Genomic DNA, 17,743 nt, shown 5'->3' on the forward strand with positions numbered 1-17,743 from the left:
CTCCAATGAATGTTATAAATGTTTGGTGCTTCATTTTTATTTTCACATAACTGTTTGGAGACATTAATTTCACCATTTATATTATAAACAGAAAAATATGGGAAAGATTAAAATACACAAACACAGCAATTTGTTTAATAATTATACGTTTATTATATTATAATATTTGATTTTTTATGAACAGTTTTTACTTATCTTGATAGATAAGTGAAATGACAATAGTTAATTTTCTTTATTTTTTTGTAGTTTTAACATATTACTAAATAGCTTTGGAAACTAAATAGTTTTATAATTGCAACTAAAATAATAAAAGAAAATTTTTTAATAACTAAAACTAACATAAAATAATCTTGAACATATAACCTATGAATATATTGAAGAAACATAAACTTGGTTCTATATTAAACAAAAAAAATACGATTCTACGCCAAAGACACACCACGGTAGTGTCAAAAAATATATTAATAATAATACTTTAAATAGAAATAAATAAGAAAATACATACATATTTATAGACTATATATAATATGATAAGTGTATATAATAAGTTTAGTTTAATGCTAAATAAACATTATTAGGAAGAGTAGATGATTTAAAGTTGCCAAATTAAGTCGATGTAAAAGTTTACAATATTTTCGATATTCAACTACAATAATTATTTGTGAGTACTTTAAAATATGATATTTTACACGCACACATAACTAGGGGTTATGAACGTGTGGTATCTATTAATTAAAGTTTATGAAGCATGAGCAAAATGTAATAAATAAAAATATTATTTCCGAGAGATCTTGCCGGTAGAAAAAACAAAAAGTTGTCCCATCGTCACCGGTGACTAGAAACACGCCGAAGACATACAATAATATTATAAACTATATATATATATAAATTATATGTAAATAAATATATAAGTAATAGATAAGTATTACATTTTTTTTTTGGGGAAAAAAATGAATAAATGGTAAATATATTTGCATGCATCCGGGAGAATTTAGTCAATTTAACCGGATCTCATCTTCAACTTGTTCAGTGCGGTGTTTAGATGTAACATTTCTAAGTTCAATTGTGTCATGAGGTTGTTGAGCTGATCAACTGAGTCTAGGATTTCTGCTCTCTGGGTGTGTGGGTTATAACGGACTTCGAATGGTCGTGACATAGATGAAACCCATTTCCTGTGAACATCAAAATCAATTTCCGTTAAATATTTTGCTCACAAACCATCGTTTATACTTTAGACATAGGTACTGTGTTATAATTATATGGCTACTTGAATATAATGTAATCATTAAATAATAATTGATACAATTATTATATTATTATTGTTTTTGGTCTGAGAAAATAATATATTATAGCTACAGAAATGTTGCAAAGAATATTTACCTGAATTTGTCCTTGGCGTCTTCGAAACTTTCAGCAACGAAATAAATTGGCTGGTATTCTTGATCTTGGTACGGTTGGACGGCTGTTATTGATGGTTCGAATGGTCGGAGTTCGGGTTTGCCAGAAACAGCGTGCAAAAGTTCACCATAAGCGGATAGTAGTCCTGCACCGTAGGCCTTTACTTCACCATGTTCCTTGCAGAGACCGAATTCGATTGTGAACCAATATACCTATAGATATTGAAATTAAACATAATAATGAGTATATATTATATAAAATTGATTACATAAGTCCGAAATTGAATAATTTTTAAGGGTTATAATAATTCAAGTATTACACTTACAGTTGACAGTTTTTCAATTTCTTCGTCAGATGCTCCAAGAGACGCTAAACCAAGTTCTTGTGAGAACTGAGCAAAGCTCGGATCGGCCAATAAAGGCATGTGACCGAGGACTTCGTGGATGTAATCACTGAAAATAATTTACATTTATTACTTAATTTTTCTCAACTTTAATATGTACAATTTTATTTATTTCGTCTGTAATAATTATGTTCGAAGCCTATTTAAATAATTTTGTCATGAATTTATGAACCATTGATGATTTCTTATAAAACTATATATAGAGTTTTTGTACATATTTTAAATATATACATTTTATGAAAATTACCGAGTAATTTATTATTAACACTATATGTCATTTTATCGAAAGAGCTTTATTTAACCGAATTAAAGTGAACTTAAATATCACATAAACGGTAGTTGCTATAGATCAGTAAAAGCAATTTTGTCATAGTTGTATTTAATTGAATCACGGGCCACTTTATACATCGAAGTATAATGGACTTAGAAATATTCGTGCAAAAGGTTTATTTCCCCCATACATAATAGTGCAATATTGCAACGCGAACGGAAATTGTCTCTATCCGTGACATAATCGGCTTGTCGACTTTATTATTCAATTTGTTTCAAAGAGATTTGTACGTAATTCAATACTAAATATAAATATATTAAGGTACATAGATTCTTTTTAAGTGTACTTTAATTTTACCCCGTTTTCAATTTATTTTGTGAAAATGCGACTACTAATAAAATGGTTTGAAAATATAATAATAGGTATAAATGTATAATATATATACTTGTCATTAATCGTTACTAAATAATAAGTGCAATTTAGTTTCGCTAATATTATTGAATTACTAACCATAATGACTATCTATTGAAAAGAAAATACAACGTTTCTCGTTTCACAATAATAGTGATTAGAATAAAGTTTCTAAATTTAATCAATTAAAAGTAATGAAACAAATAGGTAACGACAAATTAATGGTCAACACAATACCAAAATAATTGCCTCGGGACTCGGTGTATTAAGATTGCCTATACAACTTGCCTGATAATGGTATTAAATCGATGTTTAATAAATGTTAAATAAAATTTTTATTTTTGTTAAAACATTGATTTTGAATTTAATCTAGTTATATTATACTCCTTAACGAAAATAAATCAGGATAAAAATGTTTCAAATTTTTTAAGTAGTACAAGGCAGAGTTTTATATGTATTTTTTACCATTCAAGCGTATTATATAATAATAATATTAAAAACTATTTGGACCATTGCGTTATGATTTAATTTTTTCAAAAAGATTTAGGTTGAACATATTTGATTGAATAGATACTTACGGTTCAGGGGTGTGGAATGGCGATGTACTGTGACGAATGTACTGTGTGCTTTGGAACACACGGAACGCGAGGCTGGCGAGGAAGTCACGGGCCGTCAACAAACCAGCCGCTGGGCGGAGAGTGAATCCGGTGTGCTTTTTCAAAAATTCGTTCATATCCTTGAGTTGCGGGATCTTGTCAGCTGTGAATATTTTGTCGTCCTGCAGCATCTTGAAAGCGTTCCTGTATTCCATGCAGAAGTGTTTGGGCATCAGGTCCAAAACGTTGTTGAAAACTGCGGTCCATGTACCGACTTCGTCAGCAGTGTATTCAATGACTGGGATCAAGTCACCACTGTTAATCAAAAAGCATGATACGAATGTTGTGAAAAAAAAATCGGGATAAACAACTATACAATGATATCAATAAACGTAAATAAAACAAATGATAATCCAAGTGCTATAACGTACAATTTATAATCGAAAGCAATGTTGGCGATTTCCTTCCTGCGGGAGCGGTATACTTTGTCGGAGAATCCGGGGTGGTTCATGTCCAATTCCGGTTCGTATTTGGTCATCAAGTGGTTGCAGTTGTCCAAGTCACGGGCGTGTCTCGGGAACCACGGGTTCTTAACGTTGATGTTGTCTTCGGCTAGAATCGTAATGCTTGCCAATGTAGAGCTTTGTCTCAGTATCTTCATTAAAGCTAATAGATCTTTTCTTGTCATATCCACTTTGGCCAAAATGTCAAATTGAACTCCTTGTTCCTTAGACGGCCTTGACTCTAAATGGACGACATTGCCTTTTCCGTTCTGAAAATATTACAAAATTGTTATAGCATCATATTAATATGTACCCGAGCGAAAAAAAATCATAGTTTGTCACAAATAGAATTTAACCGTTTTTCGAGTCAACTTACTTCGATTACTTTCAATACCCGGGCGAGTGAATTGATACCTTCGCGCAGACGCAATACCAGAGTAGCCCTTTGTATGGCCTTCTCCGCATCTTTGTCTTGGCTTGCTGCCTTCTCCAATAGCACCTCTTCTTCGGTAAGTCCGGCATCTGTAAATACAAACGCCCGACGGCAATGTAATTAAAATCTTTCTCTGTGGCGGAAATGCGATAATACAATTCCGGAATCATAAGGGACGACGAGTGGGCGGCAGACCGCGCAATTTCCTCAATGGCAAAGTGGCGTCGTTCCGGTTCTTTTGCTGCCCACTCTACTGTGTAATCGGTACTTATTTCGCTGGCATAAGTGATTTGGCGTGTCAAAGGAAATATTGGTAAAGCTACCACGTTTTATGTCATTTTGAAAAGAAATAGCCAGTTGGAAATGATAAAATTGAAGTATAGAGAAAAAATTTGAAAAAAAATATATGTGAATGTGAAAATATTAAAGAGCATAAACGAATTAAATTCTATATTAAATAATGTATTACAGCATGAAAAACCGTTTTTTCAACACTAAAAATGATTGTCTATTCAGGTAATGTATTTTTAAATTTAAAAATTGAAATTTGATGTTTGTTTATAAGTATAAATTATATGGGAATAATATATTTTAGAACAACTAAATCAGATTTAATAATCTAATTTCTATTTCTATTTAAATATTATTATAAAAATATTTACCTGAGTCATTGTCGGACGATGGTTCAGATGATTCGGACGATTCTACTTCTAATCAAAATAAGCAAAATAAAAATAATAAATAAAACTTCGCAATCATACAAAACATAAAATAATAAGCGTTCAGTCAAATAAATTACCATTTTCATGATCGTGATCAATAGATTTTTCTTCAGAATCAAAAACTTGATCGTCGTATTGATCGTTAACTAATAAAATAATAATAAAAATTATAAATAAAAATTCATGCAAAAAAAAAAACTAAATAAAATTATATTGTTTTATTAATTTGGAAACGGTATGTATTGTTTTTGAAAATTTTCAAAAAATATATCTAAATAAATTAACTGTTTTATTAATTATAAATAAGTCACCCATATTTCGTATAGTTGTAATTATGGTGTAGATATTGATTACGAAAGTTAAAAACTGTTGTACCTCATTCGAATTATTCTTTTTCTCATAAGAACCTCCAAGTTTAAATTAAAGTCAACTAAATGATTTCTACCAAATATTATATTTAAACTGGTTTCAAATATTTTAATCGCTACGTTTTGTTTTGTCATTACGATAGCAGTTACACAATAAATAACTTGACGGTATTAATTATTATTAGTTATTACAATACTGCAATGTTAAAATTATTTAATGAATCTATGAAACGAAAAGTGGTATTGTTTGAATGTAGAAATAATGACGATGCACGACTTCGATATAATTGAAATAAAAATAAAATATTATAAAAACTTTTTGATAAATTTGAATTTGAGCGCGTAAAACTGTTCGAAACGATTTAAAAAACAAATCGCGCGTCGAAAACGCCGCCGTCGTAGAGGGAAAATTGCAAACCGAATGGTTTTATGAGAAATAATAAAAGCAGCACATTCACTTACTTTGAGCTTGGTGTTGACGTTGAAGTTGGCTGGCGAAATGCGCTACGGCTGCGTCGGTCGCTAAAGAAGCGTCTAAAAGCCATAAACAACACATTGTAGCCATTTTATTGTCAGATACGTACATAATGGTGAGATGGGTATAAAATATAATGCAATATAATAATAAATAATAAACTACTAGCGACAAACGATGATGTAAAATAAAAACAAAAAAAAAAAATTGTATAATAAAATATAGTAAATGAAAACCAAAACTAAAAATTAAAATGAAAATTATCGCGATATAAATGGATGATATAGGTGTTATTACTTAACAACGTTGTGACAAAACGATTAACACGATATAGTTTAAGTCAAAACGAAAACGCAGAAAACGAGTGGTCGTCGTCGTCAGGACGAGTGTCCGGTCCGTCCGGACGTAACATATATTATATTATGCAGAACCAAGCAGTGCGTTGCCGACGAAATGGATTCGCGTTCCGCTTGGCGTTTCCGAGATTCCGGTGGAAGAAGCGACGGGCCGAGTGACCCTTAAACAATGTCAACTACAATTTGTTCCGACACGTACGTGTAATAACGTCGTCGTACACGTCATGTTTGCACGCTATGGTCGCAGCGCGTACGTACGTTTTTACGATAATTACAATAATTTATCATTATACCACTGTTATTATTTATTTTTTTCGTCGCCTATCGTTTTAAATATTATACAATTTATCTCATACACGTATATCATGTATAATAAATTATGGGATGTGGACGATTCGCAAACGTGAGCCAATGTTTCATCACCGGAATTATGGCGATTCGGAAACGGCAAAACGGGTATATACGGCACCGACCCCATTGCCATCTCGATCGTTATAATGTGTATTACGATTGTGCAGTGACAGCGTTGATCTTGAGCGTCGGAAGCGGCCGCCAAGGCTGTAGCGCAAATTATATACTACTTATATTATTTTATATAAATATAACTAACGAGCGCGGCGGGGAACCTGTTCGGCGACCGGGCGATCGGAAAACGGAAACACCGAACGCGTGATAATACTAATTATATTATTTCGATTGACTCATGGGTAATATTTTTTGTCCGGTTTAATTATTATTTTTTATTCTTATTCAGGTTTTCGGCTGGTTTTACTTCCGTTGTCATTCGTCCTTTATAAACCCATCCCGACCCCATCAATACCCCGTGCATGCGATCGTCTATACTAACCGTTTGCCAATTGCCGGGCTTCCTCCAACACGGACTGTTTGGTCTGCTTCACGACGATTGTCTCGAATCTGGCATCGTCCACGAGAGAACGTCTCCTCGCTGGATATCCGTTCTGAAATCATTGTAAATTTTGTTTGGTAAACATTTCGGTTATAAAAAATAATAACGCGTGCGTTACGGTTATATATGTATATGAGTCGTGTCCGTATAATATATACGTCGCGTTGTTTATGGTAAATAACAGCGTCGATTACATTATATAAACATGTCAATAATATTATCATTATGACCGCGTTATACACTTATGAACTCTGGAGATGGGAGAACAATATGATATGGACAACACAGCCCATAGGGTACGTTGTTTCACCGTTTTCACAACTAACCGTTTTTTTTATAAATCATGTTTGTAATTATTATTATCACATATAATATTGTTACCGCATGTATTGTGTTGGAATTACCTTGAAAACTTCCCAGGAGAATTTATACGTATATAATATATTATTATGATATGCGTATATTATCAAAAAATTGGTTATGTGTTAAAGGAGAAAAAGAAAACAAAAAATAGGAAAATATCATGTAAATAATCGAGTACGAGAACTCGATAACAATAGTTTATAGAATATATATATATTAATTTATTGTACTTATACGAACACTCGGCGCGGCGCAGTGATGTGTAGTTGACGTATCTGATGACGTGGATTAATAATAATTACCTACTCGGTGTCAGATTTTAATTCGAAAACCGTGTCAAAAACACTAAACAGAAAGAGAGTGTGTGTGAGAGAGAGGGCGAGAGACAAACATAATATATAAATTTATATAGATATATATATATATATGTAGAAAGAGAGACGCTGTTGCTGACCCATGTTGGCCTGTAAAGGTTGAAAAAAAAATTTGGCATTATTATTTCGCCATTGTAGTGTATAAAAATAAGTAAATAGTTTTTTTTTTTTTTTTTTGATTTGGCGCAATGAAAATGTATAAATATATATATCATGCAACTATATAGTACCGTACGCGTTTTCTTTTGGTCACGTATATAATGGACCGTATAAAAAACACATGAAACGAAAATATAAACAAGTGTGAAGTGAGGGGTAAATCCGGAAAAATTGTTATTCTTGACACACGTCATTTCATACAGCGGCTTATAGGACTTTTTCTTCAGTGCATATAGTGATTTTTTTCCGTTGGAATTCGAAACTAGATTTTTTTTAAAAAAGAAAAATTTCTAATCATTGAACGTTGTACCATTGGTGGAATGTGTAATAATTGTAAATCATTATGATCTGGGACACGAATTATGCTGGTAAAAGTTTCTAAAGCTTGCAAAAGGCCATCGTTATAATATTATTATTATACAGCTATTTGGCCTCGGAACTCCGCGTGCGGCTGCAGTGGTATCTTGATTTTCACAGAGCCATTACACGCCGCCCTTGCCTCTTTACAGAGAATAAGAACGGGAGAATACATATACAAAAGGTTTTGGGTCAATGACGCTGAACTTTTAGATTCAAGTGAAAACATCTTTTTCATAAATGAAATTAGTGAAAAAACGAAGAAAAAAAATCAAATATTAAATAAGAATCAACCCGACATAATAATTAATGTATAATATTAATTGGCTAAATAAATGTACGGTTGTTTCTTTTAATTGTTTACTCGTTTTTTTCTACATCACAGATAAATATAAAAACGCTTCGATCGTCGAGATTATAATATTATACACATCATATATACCAGCTGTACATATACACATATATACCTATATAATATATATAGATATATAAACTTTTTAATAATAATATCGTTAAACTTATGCGGTTCGCCTTGACCTAGCTGATGCACTATTATATTGTAGGCGAAACAAGGGCGTCCCGTTACCGGTTGGATGTTATCGTACGGAAGGACGTTGATACTATTATTATTATTATTATTATATGGCGTTTCCCCTTGTGAACTCGCAGTATGACGACTCGGAATGATAGTAATAATATATGTTTCAACGGATTTATACTCCTGTAAATAAAAAAATATGACGTCTGAAGGAAATAATTTTAAAAAAAATTCAAAATTCAGATACGAAACATATTTTCTCACGTGTAGCGCATATAAAGACTCTGTAATGTATATAAAACTAAATACATTATAATTTATAATTGCAGTAAATCTTAAAGAAAATGAAAGCGTTGACTAGTGACTACGTGCATTTACACGGCCTGTTAATGAATGAAGGAAGTGAAAATAATATTGCATCTAGGTACACGAAATAATAGAAATAAATGAATGGGTGATTTATTGGTCACGTCTGTCGGCTACTGGTAATTTGTTGACTTAGTCTCCGATGAAGTGTACTGTAAATTTTTATTAAAATTCGCCACAATAAAATAATATAATCGTCTAAAACCATTTACGTAATATGTTGTAATTATAATATTTTAAACCAATTTTATTTTTTCTGCAATACTGCAAGAGAGAATAACGAAATAATGAAACTAAAATGAATACGGATTTAAAAAATATATCTTAACATTTTTAATGTAGATCAAATAGAATTATCCGGAAACGAAAAAGATCCAAGGCCCCTCCTGCTGTTGACAAGGTTAAAAAGGAAAGGTTTATTTTTCATTCGATCGGAGAATGTACTAATACATTCATAATGTTATACATTGTAAATTATAAATTTATAAATAATCAAAATATTTTAAATCCTAATAATTAAGACAACCTTCAGAAAAATCTAATAATGAAAAAAATTATTTCCCGACACTATTAATTATAGTATTAAATATAATTTGAGAACAGAAACGTTTAATAATAAACATGTCTGGGTGACTTGGACGATGGAACGCAAAGTGTCGAATATAATACAACATAGTGAATAAGCTAACACGAGATCATTATTTGCATATACAAAACGCCGTCTTATGGTTTGATCGCTTGTAACAACAATAAATTATGATCGTAAGGATTTAAATATCGGAATTTCAGTGTGAATCAACATATTAATTATATTATTAATAGGAATGTATTTGAATAATTATAGAACATTTTTTTTATAATTCGAGTGCTAAATGCTGAATATGTTATGAAAATAAAAACATTTATTGGTTATTTTAGTTATATTCATTTTACATATCAAGGATCATGGACATTCACACAACTAGTCTAGAATAGCTTAAAACCGGTATAGTATTATAATTGTTTACTAAAATGCTTGTATTAAATACGTAAGCGATGGTTTTTTTTTTTTTTAAAAAAAAACCATAATATGATGCAAGAACATTTTTGAAAATAATTTATTCTGACATTCAAAATTATGCCTGATTTAATAAACCCGATGTTTTACTAGGAAGTAGGAACTACTAACTTTTTTTTTAACTTACAAAATACAAGGAAATGCAGAACCTGTTTGTTTTCGCAGTCAACGGGTAAAGGAAAAATAGTTACGAAACGGCGGTTATTATTATTACCTCGATGCTGTATGACTTGTTGATGGCGAACATCTCTCGACTTTTCTGGGCTGCTGCTACTGCCATTGTATCTGATTGTGGTTTCTTAGTGTTGATTTTACCAAAACTGTGTAGCAAAACGCCGTAAGCTCCAAAATCCAGTGTAAATGATCACCAAGAAATATCGCGGCACGCGACGAAATCGATTTTATCGGCGGATAAAAGAAAAATAACAATTACGGTCAAAGCTGATGTCTCGGCTTGATCGCGGGTCGACAACTCGTCTAGTTTCGTTTGAGTGGTTATAACTCTGCTGTGGCAAGAGTTACAGAATAGCCGTATGTGGTGGGTCGTTTCTGACGGATCGGAAACGGTTTTCACGGGCTACTAGATTTCCTCTCGAAATCGACAACAAACGGAAACGGTATATGTGTATGCGGTATACGACTTCTGCTGGCTTGCAACTATTACGTATACGACGACTGGGGCGTGCGTATAATAACGATGATGGCAGGCGCTCGTATGTATTGGATACCGGTTCCGGTTTAGGACTTCTCGGATTTTTCCTCGCTTGACGGAAAATCGAAAAAAACTGAACAGTAATATAAGTCCTCTATTTGTCGCTATGTATGCGGAGAACCCGAAACAATTACGAGTATGTTTACGTCGACCGGCGGAGAACGCGCGTCACACGTGCACTCGGATGCGAATGAAAAGACAACCCCGTGTCGGCGGTCCGGCTCCTTATATAAAGGGACATCGGCCGAGCGCGCGCGTCGAGAGTCCGCTCCCCTCCGCCCGGATAGACGCCGACGTCGACCGCCCACCGACCGCCGACCGCGGCGGCACATGACGCGACGACACGCACGCACGATGGGAATTTCCACGGTGCCCCTCCCCCCTACCCGCCCGCCAGCCCGCCGACGATTTCCATGACGCCGCCGCCCCACCGGCCGTCAACCACCGCCACACCCTGCTCGCGCGTTGTCGGATAACTTTTTGGCCGCCGTCGTCGTCGTCGATCGGATCGCCGCGACGACATGCCGCACGGCACACGATCGGACCGAACGTCACGAGAGACTTTTCTCGCTGACGCGCGCGCATTACTCGACAATCATAATAATATTATTGTTATAAATTATATTAATAATTATAATATTATTACATCTGCGACGTGATTTATTTACGATATTATATTATATCGTTATTTGTTATTGTTGTTATTGTTGCTATATGCTGTCGTGTGTGAACAATGCGATTATAACGTACGCACATCGCACCACGATATGTATAATAATAATAATAATTATAATTATAAACATAACACTATTTCGTATGTATAATAATATATATTATTATGTATAATATTATAATTATATTTCAAGACCGTCGTGTCATCGTCGGTTTTATTGTCGTCAAGTTCGCGGTAATCGACGCGCACGCCGTTAATAATATATTATTATATTTTAGAGTTATTACCATTATTATTATTATTCCGTAGCCGACCGCGACGCGTTGCACGCGCGAAATCTCGCCGTTCTCTCGACGCGAATAAAACCCAAATACTGTTCGGTACGTTAAATTCTTTTTTTTTTTACGATTTTTTTTCTCCTCGCGATATCGTTATTTTAATTTTTTTTAATACTTTGTAATAATATAAACATCGCGTTATTGGAATTATTCATTAGTCGTACCTACGTTATAGGTAATATACATACGGTTCTTAAATAACACGTAATAATATATTCATTTCAGATAATTTTTTTAAATATTATGTAGATACGTATTTTTTTCCCGTTTATTCACATATTATTATGTTCGTTGAGTTATACGATATAATAATAACTAATATCGCGCCGTTTTTACCATTATAATCATCATCGTCGTTATAGTAAGGTAACCTACGCCTATGACAGCTATCGACTGATTGACTACTGAAAAATTATTTTTGATTTTACGAACGATATTGTTATAGCTGTTTTATAAAATATAACCTATCTAATAAATAAATAAAAGACATACTCTCATATAGAACTGTTTACTGTGTAGACTTCATTCATATTCAGAAGATCGATGACAATTTTAAGTAAAACCTAGCATCGAATGTCGTTATTATTCATAGGTGATAGGTGGAATTAGACTTGAGTTTTTGAGTGTACTCTTAACAGTCAAAATATTGTCAAAATCGCAGAGGTATTCTGATTTTGAAATTTTAAGCAAACAAAAATTACGTATGTTTTTTCGTGTAGTATTATAATATAATTACATAATGTACCAGTAATGCATTTTATTGCATTTAAATTACATTGCGTAAGTCTTTTTATACCTAATACAATGTGCACTAAACGATTATTTCCTGAAGTTATGACGAAGTATTATTTTGATATCTTTGTGTTATGTTTATGTTTTATTTTCATTTTTATAACATTCTAATGCTATTCGCCAAATATTTCTATCAAGGTCCACGTTTGATACATACAAAGGACATAGATAGCTATAGATCAATTTTTATGAAGGCATATACGTTTTAGAATATATTAAACAAACCATAGGTTTAATTATATTATTTCATTTTGTTTTTATGTACAGTCGTATATACTATATGAACTTGAAATTGACTGTCTAGGTGAAACTTTGAAGATTCTATTTTAAATTTCCTACTCCAATTTTGATAAAATTTCGAAATTAATAGGACCATCCGAAATATTTATTTTGTTGTTATTTAAAAAAATATAACTCATTGCAGCAGAGACCTTCACACATTAAAGACACTTAAAATTTTCACTTATTATTTATCTACCTATATATTAGTAGTTAGTACTTTATATTATAGACGCGTATTATAATTTTTGTGAAATGTTGACCATGTTTGATGTTTGTTGTTTGGAATGTGTAACTATTACGTATCTGTATATTAGATAATATTATGATATTAAAAATTTTGGTTAGGAAATTCGAAAAACTGAAAATTAAACACTATAATTTTAAAGTTAGGCTAAAATAGAACTTGGATATTACTTATAATAAAATATACAGTTATATCATATTATCTGTATCACAGACTTACATTTTAAAACATGGTTAGATTTATCATATCTTAAATATTTTAATCTATTTAAGTATAGTGTACCTAGTATATCTAAAGGTATAAAGTTAACTTTTACATAAATAAATTACGATGACTTATCATGTAATTATCGCATACGATTATTTATGAATAAAATATTTACTATTTGTATTATTTTACCTATAATAGCTGTATAATGTATATATCTAACATCTTCAATATTTCTGGGTGAAAATATACTTACAATTGTTAAATATTAAGTAGGTGATTCAATATTTTAATTAAATCGCATCTCAATCGTATATAAATTATAAATAATCTTCAGTAATAACTATATTACTATACTATTTGTGCTTACATATTAAATTATTATTATGATATCATCATTGATGAGCATCAGTTCTGTAAGCTACTAAATTATTGAATGTGTTAATTGATATTCTTTTGGTATGTTAATTGTTTCAATACAATATATTAATCAACTTAAACTCTGATTCGTTTGTAAATAAAAACAATCATTTTACTATAAAATATGTAATATTATTGTTTTATTTTTGTACACAACAAATTACATAAATATATTATATATATGTACGAAACATTATCGTCATTCATAAATCATGAGCATAATTCAATAACAATACTTACAATAAAAGATTATATTATGTTAGTTATGCTTAACATTAAAGATAAAATTAATATAAGTTAATATTCGAACAAAATTATTTGTCTGATACATTTGTACAGTCAGTACAGAGTACCTATTATGTTTAAAAAATTATACCTGGGAAGTATATCAAGAATAAATAAGTAACTTTTTAGAATAATAATTAATATTTATTATATTTTGGTTCCATGATTGTTACTTAAAGTCTTATATTATAAGTTTAAAAAGATAGTTTGGGATAATAAACCAGATGTAATGTACTACAGCCTCACTTCGCTAACCTTGACGTAAGATATTATAATGTTCTTATTACTACTATACATTTGAAAGCACTCAAAAAACGTTTCCGAATGGAACATGTTTATAGATGTATTATCTCTACGAACAAGTGTTTGCTTATTGGCTATTACATAATATTGCCCTTAATTTTTACAATTATCTACAAACTGTTAAGCGATTCAATCAAATGATCTTTTTTCTATATGTTTCATCTGAATTTGTTTTTAAACGTTGGCGAATCTTAATATCGAATTTACAACTAATCAAAATATTTCGAACGAATAACCATTGTAACTTGTGCGACAAATAATTCAGAAACCAAAATGAGTGAATGTTCACAGTCTATACGAATAATTACATCTAACTATACATCATTTTTACTTATGTTTTTTATGTTTTATAATTTTATACAATTACCATTAACTGACATTTTATTTAAATAGCTGACAATCTAAAACAACGCTATTTCATAAATACGTATAAAAAAAGCCACCTGCCACGTGTATCTAATTATTTTGCTTTTATTACTTTGAAGACAAAAAAAAAGCACTACCGCGTTTATAAAAACATCGCGAATGCAAGGCCAATAATATTATACATATAAATGTATATTGTTTGTATTGATTGAAATTATTAGATTAGTCATAACAATACGTATTATAAATCATGTAACTATATTACATTTATGTCGGGTTCCATTATACTTCCATGTGAGAGTTTGACTAACTGAAGTCGAGGTCTCAATGGTCATGCACTCTCGTGCCTCAAATCTCAAAATACCATTCTTTCGTGATATCTCGTATCGAGGTTTTTACCTCCAGTTTATAATATACAAGTAATAGCCAATAATAGTATACTCACTGTCAAGAATTTTTAAATTCCCAGAGAATCGGGAAAGTATTTTATAGTGAAGACCTAATATATAATTTATACACACATTTTATTTCAATAATAAATATACTTACCTATTTTAGATTCTGAACGAAGTGATAAATTTATTGATTTTACAATGATATATGTGTTTTTTTTTATCCAATAATATTTGTATATATAATATATCCACGCAAGATGTATCTAGATGTTTATGTAAAAATTTAAACAACATTAAAATTTTTTTTATAGTTACTTAAAAACTATTTAAGAAAAAACATAATAGTATAACATATTGTGGAAGTATTGTATTGACGTTCGTTAAGAACCATGTTATGAATGGTTATCGTTGATTCAAGTCCAATAAATTTATTCGTCTGTGAATATTAGAATAATTCTAATAGAATTTAATCATACAACGTATTTAATCTCGAGTGAAGTTCTTTATAATTGAAACATATATTTTTATTGGAAATTAATAACTTACTCATGACAATATTGATTTAATTTTTTTAATAAATACAATTTTTGTCCAGCAAATTTAGAATCTTATCAATGATATTATTATTATTATTTATAAAATATATAATAATACACATAATAGTAAATATAGATTCCTATATTAGAGGTAGTTTTATTTTTATTATTATATAAATAAGAATAATTTCATCCAAATTGATTTCTAGAAATCCCTCAAAAAATAAAAATATATTTCCTGAGCATATTAATATTTATTTATATTCAATACTTACGGATCTTTCTCAAACGACGTGTTACATCTATGTTTAAACTGTTAGATCTTAGTTAATAAATAATAGGTATATATCGTATAATCTTTAAAGGTTTATAGGTATTAATTAATTTATTTATTCCTAAATAAAATGATTGAGTAAATTATCTAAACTATTATACATTTTTGAGCAAAAGTAAACTTCTCCATTAATATATAAATGAATATCTCTACTGAAATAACGGTATATGCTATATACTATATAACATTAAATATTGTTATTTCAAAAAGAAGTGTGAAATCGAATAATCAGGCAATTTAAGGTCTCTCACTTTATTTCATTGGAAAAATTAAAATAGTACAATATTTTTGTATTTATGATGTAATATGTTGAATGAAAATCATTTCGATACTTAGTGGATATATACCAAGGGCATTTTAAAATAAACTCTAGTCATACAGTTATTATAGTTTTCATTAGACTGCGTTGTATTATATTTTATGAGAAATAATTGGCAAGTGATTAAAAACCATTTTGGAAATATCAAAACAGGTTAATTATATTTTAACAATTTATGGGTATTTCCGTTATGAGTTTGTACAATTCTTTGAATTATCAGCATAAAAAATAACAACTAAGTATAAACATTCAATATTTAATGTTGATAAAAATCTACGTAAAAATAGTAAAAACAAATTAAAATAAGTGGTTAGAAGATGCAAAAGAGTAGTGATAACTTAAATAGTTAACTGATGTGTTTTATAAAATAAAACATAAATATTTCTAAATATCCCGTATAATAAAAAGTGAAGTAATATTACAATTTTAAGTATACCTAAAGTAAATTTTAAGCATCTATAGATAGGTATAAATGGTATAATGTATGTCATTATTTATCCGTAGTTATGTAGCTTGTCTATACTTTCCGTCTTTTCAATTCGTGGATTCAAAATTATTGTTAAGCTAATTATAGTTTAAAATAATTCGTTTGTTTAATTTCACTGAAGTGTGCATATTATGAGCCGTGAAGGTACAGTGTGGACTCAATGACTTTGGTACATCTAAGTATTATGTGCTGGGGGCACAGATTTAGATTTAAAGATTTAATTAAAATGCTTATTATTGCAGAATATTTATACAAAAGTCAAAGATTTCTTTAATTTGTTTATTAAAGGTGTGTTTTTGATTGATGAGAGATTGACCTCAGAAGGGTGTTTAGCCTAACGTACCTATGTCTAAACACTTTCCTGAGGTCAATAACTGTTGTACTTACAAATGGTCGCCCTAATAAGTAATAATCTCATACATTTTTAATTCTAAATCATAGAATCGATTATTTGTTCGTATTTTTTTTTTTGTAGTTCGCACTGTTGTTATCTGTCGTTATATTTTTACGGAAATACTTTTAAAAAGTCATTAGCCCAATGATTTGTATTCATGATGCTATACGTCTATATAATTCAAGGTTAGCGTGTAGGTACCTATGTATTTTACCGTTCATCATACCTTATCACTACAATTACTAAAATTATCTTTGGTACTCGCTCTCCCTAATTCATTTATCAAAATAATAATATTATTATTATTGGTTGGAAAAGGAAAATTCAAGGACTCTTATTATCAATATTTCGTCATGTTTTATGCATTTAAATATGATTCAGCACGACGAATAATAATTTACAATTACAATTTTTAGCTTAACTTACATAGTAAATATATTTATATTATAGTATATACTATGTATGTATCAGCCTTACAAGCCCTTAAAAACTGTTAAGGCTTAATCTTTTTATCTTTTTCTATCATCATATCAACAGTATGAGTGTGTTACCTCTTAAGACTTCGTATGTATCATCATAGTAGTCCTTTAATCTTTATA

At 30.4% G+C, this 17,743-nt stretch overlaps 1 protein-coding gene across 2 annotated transcripts; it reads right to left on the reverse strand.

The window, feature by feature from the left end:
- Window positions 1-129: 129 nt before the first annotated feature.
- Window positions 130-10,978, reverse strand: LOC114123079 (tyrosine 3-monooxygenase). Of its 2 annotated transcripts, XM_027985941.2 has the most exons (11): window positions 10,272-10,977; window positions 6,784-6,895; window positions 5,568-5,639; window positions 4,815-4,883; window positions 4,678-4,725; window positions 3,959-4,104; window positions 3,511-3,851; window positions 3,062-3,394; window positions 1,724-1,850; window positions 1,381-1,610; window positions 130-1,172 (listed from the first exon to the last, which is right to left on the reverse strand). In XM_027985941.2, the coding sequence occupies exons 1-11, from the start codon at window positions 10,335-10,337 to the stop codon at window positions 1,001-1,003; spliced, it is 1,716 nt and encodes a 571-aa protein (XP_027841742.1). In that variant the 5' UTR covers window positions 10,338-10,977; the 3' UTR covers window positions 130-1,000. The 2 variants fall into 2 exon arrangements, with proteins under 2 accessions (XP_027841742.1, XP_027841743.1); XM_027985942.2 differs by lacking the exon at window positions 5,568-5,639 and having other exon boundaries at window positions 10,272-10,978.
- Window positions 10,979-17,743: the final 6,765 nt, after the last annotated feature.

Source organism: Aphis gossypii, chromosome 1, assembly GCF_020184175.1.
Source record: "Aphis gossypii isolate Hap1 chromosome 1, ASM2018417v2, whole genome shotgun sequence".
NCBI classification, from domain to species: Eukaryota; Metazoa; Arthropoda; class Insecta; order Hemiptera; family Aphididae; genus Aphis; species Aphis gossypii.